The 19,733-nt window shown below is 40.5% G+C and overlaps 1 protein-coding gene across 7 annotated transcripts in view; it reads right to left on the bottom strand.

The window, feature by feature from the left end:
* The window catches only part of SMAD2 (SMAD family member 2), a 48,522-nt gene that overhangs the window by 28,079 nt on the left and 710 nt on the right, over positions 1 to 19,733 (bottom strand). For 3 of the 7 annotated variants that reach the window (XM_027446299.3, XM_027446305.3, XM_038170430.2), the window contains exon 2: positions 10,838 to 11,130. In XM_027446299.3, coding sequence (XP_027302100.1) covers positions 10,838 to 11,073 — 236 coding nt within the window. In that variant the 5' untranslated portion in view covers positions 11,074 to 11,130. Of the gene's footprint in view, positions 1 to 10,837; positions 11,131 to 13,802; positions 13,869 to 16,961; positions 17,109 to 19,074; positions 19,241 to 19,733 lie in introns of those variants that run through there. The other 4 variants (XM_072030913.1, XM_027446302.3, XM_038170429.2 and 1 more) reach the window with 4 other exon arrangements.

The following is a 19,733-nucleotide window of genomic DNA, read 5'->3' as shown; positions in this document are numbered from 1 at the left end:
CAGGCTGCAGTAAAAATGTCTCATCGTTGAGCAGGATATTATGGCGTTTTTAAAATAGCTGTCACCAATGCAATTTGCCACAGGGACAATCCCACTGGCAGCAGACCTTCTGTTCTCCACTTACATTTGGCTCATTGAAAGACATGGGGAACAGCAAACACTGAACTCTAAACACTAACTGCTTTGACAAGGTACCAGTCTGCAAGACAGATACATTGGACACAAGCAAAATAGACAAAAGTTAGATAAATGAACAAAAGGGTATTTTCTTTATCAGCTGTATGAAATTCACCAGAATGGACACAGCTAAGTTCTGTCCTTGCTACAATGTTTAAGTTTACATTCAGGCTCCCCTCACTGTTGCAGAAGGGGACAGGTTTGCTACAGAAAGACAGGAAAGAACTGCCAAAAGGTTTTGGTAAGCAGATGCTGTGCTGCTGCAGACTTACAGAAAGACATCAAGGTTCAGAAGGTGCTCTTGGAAAGTGTAGTTGGAGCCCATGAAATTAACATTTGAGTGACCTATAAGAGTCTTTCAACCAAACACACCTGAAAGTTGCGCATTGCTTCTAACACAGCTTTCCACAACAGAGCTGAAAGATTCCGTACCAGTTGATGCTAGATTATCTCATGTTCCAGGTTTCAGAACTACAGCAGGAGTTAAAGTTATTTTAAATCTCAACAGAGGAACTTGACTTGAAACTTCCCACAAAACTAAGAGGAAGTGAAGACCAGTTCTGGAATGTAGCTCACCAATTCAACTCAACAGTATCCTTAAAAACACACATTTAAGCAACACTAAGTTTACTTCTTTTGTATCAGGCTTCTACCTATCCAGTAGGTAAGAAAAGATAACCTGAGCACACAAAGAAATACTCACTTTACCTGCAATTACAGGCAAAGACTCCAAGTGAAAATTTTTAATTCTTGACCTACCAAAACTTGCTTGCACATTTCAAAATAAAAAGCCACGATTTGGGGAATCTTTTTCTGAACAACTGCTGAAGTCAGATTACTGTGCAGCACTCGTCCAAGGGGATTTCCCTGATCTCATTGTTCTTCTGCCAATTTTGAAGCATATGCAGTGAGATGTGAACCTACTCCAGCTTCTGATTGTTCTCTTGTATCCTGCTGGTCTGCTTCAAACAATGCAGCATGACACAGGCCAACCAAAGCTGTTCATGATGAGACTACAGCATTGTATACAGTAAATTTCAGAAGTTTTCCACCAACCAGCACTGCAACCAAGTCAGAGCAATGGAGCAGTAACAAGCAGTAAACAAGACATGGGAAATTACTTTTATTAAATTGGCAGGTGTAGATTACAAGTAGGATTAAATCAGTAGGGAACCCATTAACTGGCTATTTGTGTTCAAAGCTGCACCACTAAAAGAACTGCAGCATGTTGTTTATCCTATAAATTCTTCCTAGACTAACAGCCTGATCTACACAATTTGGAAGTTTTTCCTATAAAACTGCTCAGTTTGTCATAAAACATTCACATTAGTAAACAAACAGTGCTCAGGTGTTTTGTTACAGTACCAAGAAAATTAAATTGGCTGACTTCTATAAAACAGAAATATAACAAGGAGAAGGATTTTCACTGCACTGAATAGCTGGCCTGATAAAGACACTAATTACAACAGCAAGCCAGTGAATAATTTAGCATTGACTTGGGCTGGCTAAAGCCCCAGTTTCTTTATTGGAGAAAAATAAATACTATTTATGAGGTTATTTGGGGCTCAGTATTGACAGTAAAGCACAGTCAACATATTCTTCCTGAATGACCAACATGTCACCTTAATGATAAGGTAAGGTGTCATGTACAGATATTATTCCTGCTGGTTATAGCTTGGTACTGGGATCTACTAAGCAGGTTACGTTGCTAAAGTAATCACAAACAGCCATTTTTCATTTGCTTAAGATTCTACAACCCCAGCATCAGTTCTTAATCTGGCACAAACACTTAGTAGAATATAAATCAAGCTAATTTAAACACTTAATTTTTGATTCTGAGTCTTGACCATCTCTTTCTGCTACTAACCACTAACATCATCTTAATGAGGAGCAACAGTTTCTTTAAGAAAAAGAACTTTCACAGATTCCAACAGCTTCCCACACCTAAATTTTCTTTCCACATCAGTAATGTTACAGCAGGAACAATGCCTTGAACTCACTCCTTAACCAAATAATTCATTTTATGTTGACGTGGAGGTAGCATTATCACGTGTCTTAAAAAAAAAAATCTCCACTTAGACTGAAAAAAGACAAATTAGAAGTTGGTAAGGTCACCCATAAAAGGGCAGCAGAGCCAGGACTAGAACGCACATCTCTCTGAACTGTGTCCAGTGTTCCAGTTAGTATTAACAAGGTCCTCAAAATTCAGCAATTTTTCCTCCTGACTCAAAAGCCAAGCTCTTTTTAGCTACACAGCATTTTGCTATTGGCTACTATCTTGCAGATTTACATTTTTACATGTTGATCTGCCTCAAATGACATGCCAATACTTTCTGGTTGGCATACCAACTCTAAAAAATTATGTGGGTAAGTCATGTGACTTCCTGAATTGCACGAGCTTAAATTTGGCAGCCCTAAGTTTCTTTGTTTAATGCTCTAAGACTTCCTTTTTCAGGATGACATCAATATTATAAGATGTGGTAATTTGAACTATGTCTACAGTAAAGTTTCATCTTAGTTAACAGCAATTCAGTCCTCAACATCACAGCTGTGCAAAAATCAAAAGTAATATTTTAGTATATTTAATAAATCCTTACTCAATTACACTGTAACAGTCATTATTCTTAATTTCAATTACTGCCTTAGAAGGCTAGAAAACTTCAATTTTCAAATTCATCTTTTAAAGACTGACTTACCAACAAGGCTCCTGAATGCCTTAATATACACTGCCTGGATGGCTCCCTACTCATATTCTTCTGCATCCAGATACTAAGAATAAGGTCTTGCTGCAAAGTGGACAGTTGAGAAGAGTTGGTAAAGGAATGATAAGTTATTAGAAAACAAACACTCCTCTGCTCACGAGTCCTGCATCCTACCCTACATCACAAAGACACTAACGCTATGAATCAAACAGAAAGCAAACAAAATTTAACGTTAGGCTACAATGTGGAAGTTAAGTAGAAAGAGCTAGATAAAGGGGAGTAGCAGTACTCAGCTTCTTGCCTTACTCTGCACTGAGCATTCACTATACTGTCACGGTACAATTATCCCAATCTATAATCTATAATGGTTCTTGAGAAAACAGTACCACAGAACTGTGTTGACCAGTTCACAAAAGCAGATTTCCAGTAAGGAATGCTTGAAGTGTTGTTTTCATAATCAGGCTTCAAAGAGGTATTCATTTAAAGCTGGTTTCTGAAGACAAGAACACAAGCTGTGTAGTTATTCAGCTCCCTTGAGTAAACATTTTAAAAATATACAGCCATGAATATTAATGCCAGGCAAATTGTATTTCCATGTAGTTAGGTGTTGTTAAACCATAGTTAGCTGATCTAAACAAACTTATTTTTCATTCAGCAGCTTAAAGGAAACTGAGATCTTGAATGACCAGTAGCAGATATTCAGTTCTCACTTCTAAGTTTACTTTTGTGAAAAGACCAACTAAACTGACTTAAGATGGCTCTGAAGTCCAAGGAAACGCATAACAGAAGTTTTCAAGCAGATATCGGTAGCATCACGAATGTGGTCTTACTAATTGCACACCTCAGGCTTACAACTTCAGCTTCACAGAGACTGGAAGTCAAACTCAATAAGAATTTTATTTCCCCATTACATATCCATGCAGCATCTAAGGGTTCTTCAACCTAGAGCTTGTGCATGTCATTTTAAATATATATGTATATTATGACCATAATTACAGAACTGAAGAGAGCACAGGCAAATTGATCCTCCTGCTATACCTTTCCAGTGAACACATCCAGTGTTCACAGCACCAGCTATCAAGAGGAGGAACAGATTTTGCAGCTGATCTTGGCTAACAGCCCCCAAAGTCTCAGCTGTCTTCTGCCATACTTCCAGGAAAGATCTCTGGCTTTGTTTTAAAGCATTGTTTTCACTGAAATTGCAACAGAGAAGCAGAAAGGGCTCTTTTTCACCTGCAATAATTCTGTCACAAGAAAAAAGACTTAAAACGTTCAGCTATAGTCTTCAAACATTTATGGAACTGATTTACATGTAAGTGAATGTGCACAGACTGAAATAGGGGATATGGTTTGGGAATGTTCTTTATACAAAGCAGTTCTCGTTTTGTGAGCTATAATCAAGAATTAATGCCCATCCCCAACTCAAATAGAGAATTATTACAACTACACTACAAACTAACAGAGGGTGCCAAGCTCTGTTGCTGAGAAAACAGACTTCACCTCTGTCTGGTTAGCGATGTTATTTTAGGATGCACTGTGCCAATCCAGCTGCCTGCTGTTGTCCTCTTAGCTAACTTGCTCACAGCTTCACAGCAGATGTTGGAACTCTCCTAGCACTGTTTCCAGAGGAACCATTCCCCTGCTGCCCAGTGTTAATTGGGGAAGTTCCCCTATTCTATAGCCTTAACCTGAGAAGAAGCAAAGGAATTTCTATATTGCTGTCTTTGAAGTACTCTATTTTGGGGAAAGATCTTAAAAGCCTGAGACCAATCTATTCTAGAAGCCAGGTTAGCTCGTCAGCTCTGCTCTAGTGGTGATCAAAAGCATCCTTAAAACTAGGTTACTGCATGCGATCACTTTCCTGACAAACATTCCCAGGGAACTTATAAAAACAGAGCCTGTGCTACCAGTGAGTATGCTGAATAAAAACAGTGAGCTTTACACCTAAATTAGAAATGACTTTTTATTCAGCTGTGTGAAGAAAAAAGCACCAAAATCTCATCAGTTTAAACAATTGTCTTGCTCTCAAACAACAGTTCCAAGCTACCTGTCCATTTTTAAAATGTCTTTGCTCAGTTTACTTCCACTGTTACCTCTTTTGTAAATACTTGTAATCAGCATCATTTAGCCCCATGTATGGAGGCCGACATGAAGTAATACAAGAGCCAACTTTCAGAAAACAATTTTAACGTGTGCAATGAGCTATGCCTAGGCTGCTTATCTTAGCCATACTGCCAACTCTCTGCAGAAAACGAAGAAAGAGCTGCAGGGCAAGCAAACAAGGGACTATCACTGCCATGTGAGAGAAATTCAAAGTAGCTTTGGAGAATTTGGACCGTGTCAAGTGGTCTTGCCTCCACATGCTCAGTGAACTTTCAGCAGACTGCACAGTTCCAATCTTTGTAGAATGTATCAGCAATATAAAAAATTAATATGTACTGGATTTATTTCGTGAACAGTGTAAGTATAAGAAAAAAAGGAATCCAGTGTCAGAGATCAATAGCATTAATCACTTTTTAATCAAGAGCAGGCTTTTAGACCTAGAAGTCACAATAAGAAACTCCTGGATATGTAGATTTTTTTTTACATAAAAAAAAGACACCAAACATTACAGATTCAGAAGTAGCCTATAAACACACACTGACATTTTGACTTTAGGAAAAAACAGTTTTAATACCATCTTCTGTCTGTAATGCTTGGAACAAATACCACCCTCATACTATTTCCTCAGGAGAACTGGAGTGTGATCAGTTCCTTGACAGCAGTTTAAAAAGTTACCAACATTCACTGTTGGCTGAACTGAAAAATATGCAACAGGTACAGCTTTAAAATATTTCATCCCATCAGGTAGCCAGTAATATCAATGCCAACCAACAACTCGACCCACAATTGTCTGCTTTGCATTTTATCCAACACTCCTCTGAAGTCTTCTATATTTCCAAAACCACAGAGCCCACTGTGGGGTTTCTTCTCTGCCTCTTATTGCTAAGAAAACAGAATTCACCTCATCTTTGAGGCAGAATCCAGGTGCTTTAGAGGTCTACTTGTTGACTATAAATCAGCCATGCTTTTCAAAACAACTGCCAGATTTGTGCCCCTCATTATCTCTCACATTTAAGTCAGAATCAGGAGGCTGTCAAAAAAAGAGCCAAAATAAGCTTCTGAAAAACACAGGAAATGTAGCAGAGGGATGCTACCCCTTACATTGAGCAAGCAGGGCAGAGGACACAAATACGACTGCATTTCCCACATTCACATCAAATTTAAGCAAGACCAACCATTTTTCAGACAGCACCTTCTAAAACTCTAATGGCAGAGCAGGCTGGAAAGCAAGGATCTGACAGGGATATCAGCCTTCCCTTTGCACTGGGAGCAACTGCTTCATTTCACTTAAGACTCTAAAGCACCCTACCAGCACCCTATAAAAGACTCCTTGAGTTGGGATTTCCTGAATTGGGATTTAAAGATGTTGGTCTTAAAACCTTACTTTAGCCAGTACTCCACCAGATCACTTTTCCATCAATATTCAACATCGTTTTTCTCTTGTGCCACAGCCTGCTATACTATCAAGCAGTAATAGAATTTACCTCCTCTGCAGAAACTCAAGACCTCCCATTACAACTAAGATTCAAGTGCTAAGCACTGCTCCGTACATAGTATCAAAAGCAAGCTTACATATTAACTGTAATATAACCATTAACATCAACACAAATTTGGTCTGTTCAAGAAGAACATTTGCTCTTTTAAGTTGGAACCAGGAAGTTCTTTGATGCTGTATTAAACCCTTTCAGAGTACCGAGTGAGCACGCAAACATCTGGAAAGAGGAAACAGAGGTATACTGTTATAGATGCATCTTTCAGTGCCTCCCCCTCCCAGTCAGCAACAGCAGTGTCAGGGCACGCACAGAAGCTCCACTCACTACGCAAAGATAAAACGAATGAAGGCTGCAGATGCTGAGACTGATGGGAGGCACCTTTGCCTTCTTTATGCTCCTCTATGTAAGGCAAAAATAAACTGCAGCTCTGCGCTGAGGGATGTCAGGGTCAGCCTCTGTTCAGCACTGTACTGTGCAGACTGTGCCAGCAGCGTGAGGAGATGCAGCAGCACTCTGTGGGTCCAGCAAGGGGTGAGCAGGTACAACACAAAGTGGGACAGTGAAAGGATTACAACATAAAAAAAAGGGGAAACACAGGTGTGCCTGGGGAGTGCTCCGTACTGGCAGGTCATCTCCACTTTCACACATCCTTCATATAAAAACTTATTAGAGTTTTCACATTACTTAAGCGTTGACACAGAAAGAGAATTGAGCATGTACCCATGTAATGCTCAGGAAGGACTTAGTTGTGCATTAGTTTTCAGAAACATATGCTCCAGAGAACAGAAGGCATCACAGAGCAGTATAAAATCAATGTAAAATTCCCCTAGTTCCCCCCCGCCCTTTTCTTTAACTATACGATCTGCAAAACCCCAGTCATCCCTATTCAAAACCTGTTCCACCTAATCCCTGTTGACATTACTTCTGTATTATCTGTATTATTTTTTTACAAAAGCTTCATTTGTGCAAGTCTAAAACAAAAAATAGAAGCCCCAAACATAAAGAACATCTGCAGTTTTTAAGACAGAAGAGACACACCGGTGATCCCATTAAAACACTGCAACACTAAAGCCAGTGATTTGTTTCCCTACTTTGAATTGCAATATTGTATACTGTCACCACTGAAATGACTTTTTAAACAATGAATATAGACTATAAATGTCAGTTGATTATTCACTGTATGGCATTGTTTTGTTTGTTAAGGGCTTGGATTTTAGTTTTTGCTATCCAAAAAGTACTTATTTCAGCAGAACAATCCATGCTAATGAGGAACAAACTGCTTTAGCAGAAGTCTTATATAAATTGGTACTCATGTTGTTTCTTCACTGACTGCTTCTTGTGCTCCATTTGTACAAAAACTGCAAGGGAGAACATAAAGACATGATCTTAAATGTAACTGAATTCATTACATACCTTAGAAAAGTGAACCCAAGAACCAACATTTAGTTTGAGGATACACAGGGATTATGAGATTAGAATCCTACTGGCTTGCTGGGAGGATTCAGCAAGATAACTACAAATTACTTAGAGGGCTAGTGTCAAAAGGACCTCTGTACTTATTTAGCCTCTGCTCTAGATTACTGACCCACTTATGAAGAGCTAAGCATCCCTGCTGTGTGATGCCAACACCCACTCCATCTGTTTGTTTCTGCTTTCTCAGAACCTCTATTAGTCTGTGTAAGAAGTTGTGCTAATTACCACACGAGCGGTTTGAATAGTTCACACAGCATCAACCTCAGTGTGTGGTCACCTTGACCAACGGCACAGAAACAGAACCATCCTAATCGCAGCAGGATTATCAAAAGCTGAGTGCATGCAGATTTCTGCAGAGTTTCATCAATTTCATTCAAGCCACTTTCAGTTTTGAGAACAGCTTGTACATTTTCAGTTGTTTCAGGTTTCAATGATGAAAACATATGCTAGAGTTAAGTATTGTATCAACCTCGATGGACATTTCCAGCAGGACCAGAAACTTGTGAAACCACAAGGGAAACTTCTGTTGACGGAATAATGCAACAGTTGCAGAAAGAGGCATCTCCAACACTTGTCAGTATGCTGAGTTAAACAGTATCAAAAATTAAATCTAAAGCTAGTTAAAAAAAAAACAAAAAACCACATAACAACAAAACCCAAAGCCCTCTCACTCATGTCAGAACTGCATCTCAGCAACTTAGCACCCAAACTTCTTGCTGACAAGGAAGGAAAAAAAATGTTTGCAAGTCAGTCTTTTATTGTTTATCCCTGCTGATGTACAGATTTTAAGACATTCATTAAAGCAAGTCTCAAGCAGCAGTTTTATTAACTTACTAAACCCAAGAACAAAAACCTCCAGAAATCATTACAGTACTCAGCTGACATTTGTTCTTTCTTGGGAGCCCAGAATACTGCTGTCAAAGTGAAAATATATCAATAGTCCAAAAGCCACCTTTGAAACTCAATTCTGAATAGCACTGCTTGCAACCCTGATACCACCTTGCCCGTTAATTTTAAACTAACAAATGGCTTTGGTGTTAAACCTTGCGCAACAGGCAGCACCACTTGAAGAGTTCTCTAGTTCCCTTCTTACTCATAAGGTAGCCAAGAAAAGTAAAATTTTAGTGAGCCCTTTTTCAGCTGGCCCAAGGATAGAAGACAACAATACAGCACATCTGAGCAAGAACTGCTCATCGTAGGACACAGACTATATGGAGTTTAACTGAGCTTCACATTCAGTTTCAAGGAATTATTTGCTATTTCACAAAAAGGCCATGCAACTTGAAGGAGTTACTCAAATACAGGCAGCAAGTAGACCAGGAAAACAATGATAAATTAACGTCTTGTTTGTACCTTTGAATACTGTTATCAGAGGAATACTTGTTTAAACATCTTCAAGTAGCAATATTTACTGCCCAGTACCCTTGCAGGAAAGCTCTAGGAACTTGCTCCAAGAGCTCTGCAAGTTAGATACACAGCTTATATAACTCTATGTCCTCTGTAACATGAAAAAAAAAACCTCCCAATTAAGCATTTTGTCTTTGCTGTGGCTTTGACTTGACTACATACATAAAGCTGTCTCGGAGAAATGTATCCTAATAGGTTCCAATCCTAGGCTACTGACACACAAGAAGACAAGAAACTCTAATAAATATTTCACTTTTTAACCAGCAATAGAAAGCAGAAGGGAAACCCAGACAATCTGGAAACTGCTCCAGGGAAGAAGATACAAGTAGAATGCAGCATTAGAAACAAAAGGTGAACAGAAAAGAAAGGGAAGAGAAGGATTTAAGTAGTCTGTGATTCAGAACACATGTATGGTTTTCCCAGAAAGTTATGTCAAATCTAGAGGAGAATGCTAAAACCATTATCAGATAACAGCCATAATATATTTGATAGGTGGCAGTCATTACTGATACTGGTCAAATTGCACCACGATTAATATGAAGTTTAAAACTCCCTGGGACCAATGTGCTAAAGACACAGAAATTAAGGTCATGAACACACGCAGTTTCTCTCCCTTACGAACTATGATGTATGTAAAGGGGCAAAGCGCCCAGAATATTCCTGTGTCACCAGATCCTCCAGCAATTTCATAGAAAGACAAACATCTGTAGAGTGATTTGATATTTATGGAGCACACTTCATGAGCTTACACATGCACTTTTAGTGGGAGTTCTGTACAACATGAATCTAGAACACACTGCATTATATTTACAAACATAACCCTTGCCTGTCGCACAGCAGTTGCTATGAATTAAGTTGAAAATGTCACAGGGGTAGAATGCAAGCCGTTCACCTAAATATATATAGATGTAAGGAGCAGAAGAAAAGTTCTAGAAATACTTCAGGTTAAATGCAAAGCACTTCCATTAATAAACAAGTCTTCAGACAAACTGCTTCCCAAGATAAATACTTTCCCTTCAGAAGGGAGAATGGATGCAGCTTGTACAACTTAAAACTAGCAAATAGAACTGAAAATAATAAATAGATGACTGAAGTGTTGACCAAGGAAAAAGTAGTCTTTTTTTTCCGAAGCAGAAGCATAGTTTCAAATAAGCCCCTCCAATTAGTATTATCACATAAAAGCATAAGGCAGTGTTATGAACTAAGAGCTATACTAGGCACCACCAGAATACATACAAATTGGAATCTAGGTAGTAACAAACACAATGTGAAGTTATTATTAAAAACTGTGACTTGACAGAGCTTGTGGTTCAGTTCTAAGAATCGAAGCAAACGGTACATAAAAACAAAAGAGGTTTTAAAGAATTTTTAACAACCCAAAAGCGTGCAACTCATTCTTTTATTCATTTGTTCACATGACAGCCTAAACATCTGTTTGGTTTCTTAAGTGGTTATAAGAGTTTCAAACACAACAGCACTTACCTTGGTATTGTCACACATTTTGTATTGCAATTCTGAGTGGTAATTGCCTTCTCAAGCTCATCCAGCTGTCCTGTTTTCTTTAGCTTCTTGACCAAGCTTTTCACTGCTTTTTCACACCACTTTTCCTCCTGACCATTCTGCTCACCACCACCAGCCCCTCCAGAGCCACCAGCAGATTTTTTCCACCCCAGAAGTCTCTTCACAACTGGTGGAGTGAATGGCAATATGGATGACATGACTTTCACCAGACAGAACACTCGGCACGCAATAAATTAGTGATTCCCGTCTGATCCCTAGAAACATAAACCAAAACAGACACATTAGCACTGAGGTTTCACATGAGACACAAACCTTGCTTAGGACCTCTCCCCACCAAATGCCATAGGATGTGGCATCTGAAAACAAGTCAGGTAACAGTTCAGGACTTGTTCACATCAATGAAATTACAGGACAAAATTTCTACAGTCACTTCAGCAGTTAGCTCAGTTTGCTACAGACCCTAGTTTTAGACACCTTAGCTACGAGTTACTTCAGTCAGATGGAAAATACCTTGCTCTAGCTAAGCACTAACACTACCTTCAGGCTACTTGGTCAGAGCTTTCAAGGCAGCTTATGTGCATCCCCATCCTGAGCTGGCATGCTCCTCGCTTCTATCCAAAATATACAACCTCACCTAACTGAAGTCTCCCCTCTGCAAAACAGCGTGGTTCGTTTGGGATACTTCAGGCTACAGTATTTCTGGGTAATTTATGCTTTATCATGTCTTCACAGCTCCAGTGAGAACCAACAAGTCACCAGAAGCTAGATAATATTCCATGGGTAGCTTTAAATCTTAACTTTTTGACTTTCACAAAACAGAGCCTTCAGTAGGAAGAACATTTCGGTTTCAACTAAATTATACCTCAGTGAAGCAGCTTTTGAGATCACCTGAAAATATGACCAAAGCAAGAATTGTAGTTGTTCAGGCTCAAGGAGACAGGTTCTGATTAACAGGGACTTGAGATTAACAACAGCCACTTTTTGGAAGCGATTCAAATAACCCCTCCTAAATCAAAGCATTCGTTTTCATACAAGACTGTAACACGCAAAGAACTTCTGTTCTTACAAAAGTGTTAAATTATTAGGGAATTGTGGCCGATACATTGGACTACAAAAGCATTACGTTGTAGCCTTGGCTATAGGGCACAAGAGAAATAAACCCAGTATCCAACATTTTCAGATTAAACACAGAACAGGACACTCAAGCTCCAGTTTCCTGAAGAGCCTCCAGCCACAAGCAGCCCAGGTCTCCTTCCTTTCCCGTGGTCCCACCTCTGCACCAACAGCAATACCTCTCCCCAAAGACTCAGACAGGTAGCTGAGCAGAAACCATCAAGTTTTCTCCCCAAGTTAACTTTCATACCAGTTACCAAGTTGCACCAGCTCATACCTGGTACTTTAAGGACCCATGCTGATGTTGGGTAAGATACAGAGCGTGGATGGAGACTCTCCTCCAGCCCCGGCCTTCAACAGCAGTCAGCGTTCGTAACTACTCTAGCTCTTGAAATGCAGCCCGGGCAAAAAACATAATGACAATTTATCCTGGTGGCACAGCCACATTAAGCAGTCTTGCTCCCCTTTTCTACATGTTCTGAACTGTTCACAGGGCCAGTAATAAAACCCCTTAGAGAACTAATCCAGTGCATTGAGTGGCTTCAGAGGTGAAGCAGGAGGCTCACAGAGCTCCTGCTGCTTTAAGAAATGCTCACACACGGCTTCTGAAAGAGGAAAGGGGACCAGCTATGCAAGGCATGACCTGGGACAGCAGTTACTCTGAATTTCATCACTGAAAGAGACTTCAGCTTCTAAGCAGGGCCAACACTGGATGCTTCAGAGGCACACGGAATTCAGGGAGCAAACCAAAGGAGGACACCCTATTTTGCTGCAAAGCCCACATTTTCAGGCACTGGCAGCTGATTGATTAATATCTGAACACTACATTCAATGCTGACAGATGCAGGCAACGGATACCAATATCACTGCTTATCCACATGCCAATTCTTCTCATTTATGGAGCTCACTGACATACAAGATAGGCATTTCCTGTTCTTTTGCTTCAAATTTGACACCTATCAGTGTCCCAGAATACTCCCTTGATTGTCAGCCTCATAAAGCACACACTTCTGAAGGGTCCCATTTACCACCACAGTAAACTGCCTATTCTTCCAGGACCTTTGAGCATTTTCAATGTTTTTACCTGATTTTCAGCTTTACAACACCCCTTGAGGCAAGGTTTCCAGTCTTGCAATATTCTTTCCCTTAAAACATATCACTGATCTATATATAATTTCCCATATTCACTTTTTTAAAATGAAGACAACTTGCATTTCTGCTTAAGTGTGCATTGACCAATTTAAGTCTTGCAGCAGGAAAAGTTTAGAAAGCCTACACATTTCAGATTGTCTTTACATCTGAATTCACATTTTTCTGCCATGCTCTGAGGCAAAAATCCCCCTTTATCGATTTTTAAAGTCTATCAGTTCAAACTTAACTAACCAGAACTTTCCAGACACTTTACTTAGTTTTAACCAACTCTCAGATAGATGTTTACTGTTTCTGTAGATGCTTGGTGCTTCCACAAAGCACAGGTTTATCTGCTACCCCATGGCTGTTTGTCCATGAAAGTTTTTGTTTGTTTGTTTTTGGTAATGGGATATCCTTTATTACATCAATTCTCTCACCTTAGCAGCTAATTGTAAAAAACATACACCACAGCTGCAGACTAAGATTCTGGGAGATTTTAACTTCTTTCTTCTAACTACAGCCACACCACGTGAAGGATGTGCCAGGAGCATCAGTAAGAATTTCAGCAAGTTATTCCAGTTACAGCCCCGTATTTTTCAAAGGCCAAGCAGATAGAATATGACCCAAGTAGGGCAGCCCTTTGTTCACCTCAATACTTTAGCCCACTGCAATGAATACTTACAGGAGATTATTTCATCCAGTTTACTTTATGCAAACGTTGCACTCTTCTCCATGCCTAGAAGAGGCACTAGGAAACACATGGCACAATTAGGTTGAAGGTCAGATGAATCTAAATTATGTAAGGAAAAAGCAGCAATAAAGTAATTAAGAAATACTCTACTGGGTTCGAAGAGTGGTACACCTAGCCTACTGCCCATTTGCAGCAGTGGCACAAGGCAAGCACACAAAGCTTGCTGGTTTATGCAGTCTGTTCCTTCTGTAACTTCAGCACCTGAAACTGCTGTAGCAGGAATATTAAATGCTACCTTCCTACTTGCTCCCTTTAGCAGTCATTTAGGGATCTGTTGTCCATGAATTCACCTAACCACTTTCTGAACCTGTCTCCACAACCCCTTGTGGCAAACAGCACCAGGATTTAACATCCAGTTTTTTTAAAAGAAGTATTTGGGGATGTCTTTAATTTAATCTCTTCCAAGTTTCACTGTGCCCCTTGTTCTTCTGCAAGCTTTACTGAAGAACCATTTGTATTCATCTTGTCCACAAGCTTCGTGATTCTGTACATTTGAATCACGTCCCTCCCACAAACAGAGGACTGTTAGCCTTTTGTGGCGAACAAAGTATCTGAACACTGCTCACATAGTTTGGGAAGCTCCCCTGGACAGATGCCAAGCCTGAAGTTTTCCTTCTCCAGCTAAGTTACAAGCACTTGAAGGCAAGGCAGAGGGAGCATCTAAAGACCACAGAAAAGTTACAGGAGATCACAGCTAACATCTTTTCAGTCACGTTACACTAAAGCTCTCCACATCAGCATTACAAGAAAAAGCATACAGATTTATACCTCATGAGCAATTTGCAGACAGAAGACAGACAGCACGTGTGTGCTGCTGAACATCTGGCAGCAGCTCAAGAATCTGCCCCTTCCACTGCCTCTGGGCTGCTCTGCAGCCCTACATCTGCACTGAGTTCCCTCTCTGTCCACCAAGGCAGACCCAGACATCAGACTTAAACCAACGCGCTCAGCAATCACTGCTACAGCTCTTTTCTGACCAGCAAACCTCATCTCAATTCATCACCTGTAACTTTTGCCTTCAAAGTGACATAGAAATATAAGGAGTTTTGATCTTTGTTCCCAACACATCATTCAATTGCACACTTTCACTGCTGGCACTAGCTTCTTGGTAAAAACCCTCCTCTAGCCTTTTTCCTTGTATGCTTCCTTCATCCACAAAAGATGTCATTTTCTCCAAACGGGCCCAGGAAACACTTGCCAATACCACAAGCAATATTCCCACATTACAAAAATGGCTGCAGATTAAATACAGGCTAAATAAATACATAATAACCCTTCTTCTTGTGACAGAGCCTTTGTGATTTCCTTGTAATCCACAGGCAACCACCTCCAAACACTGAGAACCTATTTAGGGTCTTTGCTTTTTAAACACCTTACGCATGCTTTCCACCACTTGTTCTTTGAGCTGCCTCTCCACTGTTCGTTCTGTTCCACTGATGCCCAACACCATACCCCAAGATCTTGTCTTTTACCTGCCCGTGTACTATTTCCACATATCAATGTACTGGGACTCTAGGTAATTACAGGGAGATTTCCAAGACCCCTTTCTGAGTTCAACTGCAGCTGAACTATCAGTACGATGGCAGAAGCGTGACACACAGCAGAAAGCTTTCGTTATTTCATCCTTTTCCACATTCCCTGGATTGTGCCTTAAAACCACAGCTTTGAGTACTCAAGGAGCTTGAAAGAGAGGTACAAGTGTCAGACTGCTGGCACACAAGGAGCACACGCTGTTATACCCAACAGATTAAAACTGGAAAACGTACAGATTGCCTAACTTCGGTGGTATGTTTCATCTCTGCCCCCGTAGTATACTCGGCTTCCTCGCACACACGTTTCTATAGCGGGTCAGTGCAATAGTTGGCAACTTGTAAAGTCACAGTTTGAGTCATGTCTGCTATTATTCCACTCTACTGTGGTTCTCTGGAACAAGGATTAAATATTAAGCCCATGATCCCAGAAATAACTAAGCATAAAAGATGAAGAAAACCTTAAGGGCAGCATGCTTGCAGACTAAAATCTTCAAGGGAAATTTTCCTCAGTGTCTGGAACTTACTATAAACACACTGGTGCTACCAAAAATATCAAGTGATTTCTGGCTAATTTATTCTAAAGCCTTATGCAACATATTTCATATCAATCTGCTTATTCATATTAAACTTGAAATAAAGAAATGGGATCTCTCCTGGTTTTACTAGAAGTATTCTGGCTTAGAAGAATCACGTTTTCAAGTGCTCTTCTGGAATGGAGAGGACAGAAGTTAAGCTCCTAAGGAAAGAAGATCGAGGAAAATCCTTTGTAGCATTTGCAAGAGCCTACAAGTTCATTTAGTCATAATTTTAGCCTCATTTTCATGACATTTTAAATAGTTCTTTTTTTTCCACTAAACCTAGAATTTGGAGGAGGTTCTATACCAACTTTACCAAGTGTACAATGCCTCACAAATCTCAGAGGAAGGAATATCCACCCTTTCCCTTCACATGCCTCCCTGTGCTGTTAGTTCTTTCAGAATAAGCATATAAATTGAGGCAGTCTATTTAAGGCAGCATCAAGACCCTATGTTAGGCTAACCAGTACCAAGAGCTGAAGCTTTAACGTACATAGGTTAGGCAGTACTGCACATAACCTATATTAATTAATGCAAGGTCATCAGCAGTGGAAAAGCTTTGAGAAACAATAAAGCAAGTGTTTTGTCTTGCACTGAACAGAAGCAAAACAAAATTAATTTATGATCTGCTTCAAGGATCCAGAAGCAGTGTTATTCCAAACAACGCGGCAGCTTATTCTCAGCAGAATCTGAGAAAATTTTCCCCAATGCTAATGATTTGCATGAAACCTGAATTCTGTACAGTGTTCCAACCAAAAATCAATGCCACTTTTCCCCGTTCAGACAGAACGTATTCTAGTTAAAGAACTTGGTGGAACAGACAGGAGAAGACACTTCACTGCTGCCACTACACCCACAACCCCTCCAAAACCTGCCTTTTGAGACTCTGGAGGGCTCAAGCCTTCTACTTCTCCCTCAAACACATATTAAAGACACCTGGTTTTGTCATACTGGAGAGGCTCGAGCCTGCTGTGCATACATACGTTTCTGAAGAACAACCACACGTGCAAGTTAGACAGCACACCAGCTTCTCTCCCTGTATTCAGGCCGGAGCAGGACAGCTTCAAGTACTTCCTTCCTGGCTGCTGGGCGTTCGGGTTTTTTGCCTCGGTGCGGGCAGCGAGCTGGGGGAAGGGGAATGCAGCCCTGCTGAGCAATGCCCCCAGATCCACCCCCAGCCGAGCTTCACAGCCAATTAGGCCAGCGGTGGGGAGTGGCTCCAGAGCGCTCCCTCCCGAGGGGCTCCAGCTGGCCCGGGCTCCCAGGAGCAAAGCCAAGGTCCGAGTTCAGCTTTGACAAGAGCTGATGAAGTTCAAGGCAGGCTGCTCGTGATCCAGGGGGGCAGCAGTGAAGGGAATTCTCCCTCCGGGACAGCTTCAGAACAAGGATTTTGCAACGTGCAAAATCTGCAGCCCCAATTTGCACGTTAATTTTTTAAGTTTCTTACAGTCTAGTATTGCAATGCATCTTGAAACTCTGCAGAACTTTTATCTTTATATAGCTCATTGAGGAGAGAATTACCCAACTACTTTGAACGTTTGAAAGTAGACTTTTTCCTCTCACTCATTTCACAAAGTTTGATTATGAATCAAACAAGAAAACTCTTGTTTCTCATATGCAGAGCTAAAATAAGCACCAACATGATAGAACAGTTTCAGGAGCTAAATTTTTCTTCAATTACTGAGGACTACTGCAAGCTACAGCCAAAATAATGAAAAGCTTTATTGCTATTAGAAAATTAGCACATTGGAAGCAAAATGTGCATTCACATAGCACACTAAAACTGCATGCACCTAAACTACTAATAGGACTGATGTATTTTAGCAACTCTCCTAGAGGAATATTACCAGAGGAATATGACTAGAGGAATATTACCACAACTGCAGTCAGCCAATTCACTTGTCCCTGCAAAGCAGCAAACTTTTTCCACATCCTTGCTATTTATGAACTCACAGCCTTTCTCCTCAAAACTAAAAGCCCTTAGTAGAGCCACAAAAGCACCAAAGGAGCATTCCAAACCACAACAGTTTAAGCTCTTCTCACCTAATTTGCTTTGATTAAAATTGCCCATGTGCAACAGACAAAGGGCAGTTTCATTATTTCTGAAAGTAAATACTCCTGGGGTAGAGCTGACAGGTAGACACAGAATTGAATAGCAGGTACCCAGTTCAGCTTCTAGCCACGTAACTTAGCAGGTCCCCCCCTTCGTTAAACCATAAATAAGCACATTTAGCAATTAGTTAATGCAAGATGACTTTTCAAACCAGCCTAACGTCAACAAGTGTTCCTCCAACAGGCCAGGTTCCCCTCTGTGCTCACTGCGCACAGAAGAGTGTCTTGCATTATGCACTTCTCACTCCAGCTTAATTAAATCAAGCTCAAGCCCCAGACTATGCTGATCAGAGACCCAGGAGCTGCTCTCACAGTCTCTTTCTTGGTCTTATTTCACACTATGGCAGTCAAATGCACTTAATCACAATAAAAACTCATCTGGAACAACGCCTTACTCTTTGTAAGACAGTAACTCTACCGGAAGTTGAAAGAAACATTTATTAAGACTTTCTGCAGTAGCCAATTTCTTCTAGCCCAGAGAGTATTGAGCACAGGGCTGCCTGTGCTCTCCATTCTGTTACAAAAAACTAATCCCATCGCATGACCTGCAGCAATTCAGTTTAACAAATCAACAATTACAAATATTTTGGCAAAGTAAGCTTAGGTATTGTTTGCCTCTCGGCACAGTTCACAACCAGTTTGTGGCTTTATGATAAAAGTCATTAAATCCAATCTGAAAAGCAGAATTTACAGCTCACTTAGCAAGTCGGGCCCATAAATGGATGCTTTCAATTACAAGGCATTTACATGCACAGTCATTAAGGCAGTGCTGAATACATTTGAAAACTCTAGAATACCTTTAATAATAATTAAAATTCTGTACTCTGTTCTTTATATAAACAAAACTTTGGAATTTTCTTCAGTCTCAAGCAGAGCTCGGATTCATTGTTATCCAGAACCTACTACAAAGCCTGTTCTCTCAGTACTTTTGTGGGAAAGGGATCGGAGTTAGAAATAAGTTTTGTTTTTTAAGTTTGCACTCACTAGCACAGGCTTCTGAGCTCCAATAAACTCGATTATATCAACCGGTGCTCAACACTTCTGAAAGATCAAGTGGAACAGGAAGATGGAGGAGCACCCAGGAGAGCCTTTCATTTGGAGATTCCCTGTGCAATTCAAGCTCATTTGATTTTGCTCACGGATCTAGCTTCTAGGTGGAGGAAAAAAAAGAGATCAGTTAAGAGACCAATGTCTGTATGGATTTTTTTTTAACCTCATTTTTGCAATTGTGGTGTTTTTTTATTATCATGATCAAACAGAATCTCAGGAAAGCTGATAAGTTGCCCTCCAAAATTATACTACCCGTGACCAGACTCCTCCATAAAGAAAACTGAATCTTCCCTCGTGTTCATTTTACTGTAGCCCAAGCCTGAGCCACACAACGACCAAGTCACCCTATTAAACATCCCAACATCAAACATCCCAATGGAGATAACCCAAAGGACACATTTAAGTGAAGTTTAAGCTGCGAGCCTCCCCCTCCCCCTTTTTGAAGCCATTTACAGTTCGCGTTATCTTTCACCAGGAGAGTGCTAAGCAAACGGCGCAGGGTGGGGAGGAGGGTCCGCCAGCTCCAACCTCCCCCCCCCTTCAACCAGCCAGCCACACTCCCCCCCCCCTCCAACTCACACCACCCCGCGAAC

The sequence above is a fragment of the Anas platyrhynchos genome, chromosome Z, assembly GCF_047663525.1.
Source record: "Anas platyrhynchos isolate ZD024472 breed Pekin duck chromosome Z, IASCAAS_PekinDuck_T2T, whole genome shotgun sequence".
NCBI classification, from domain to species: domain Eukaryota; kingdom Metazoa; phylum Chordata; class Aves; order Anseriformes; family Anatidae; genus Anas; species Anas platyrhynchos.
Note: the sequence above shows the minus strand (reverse complement) of the source record. Positions and strands in the feature narration are given on the sequence as shown.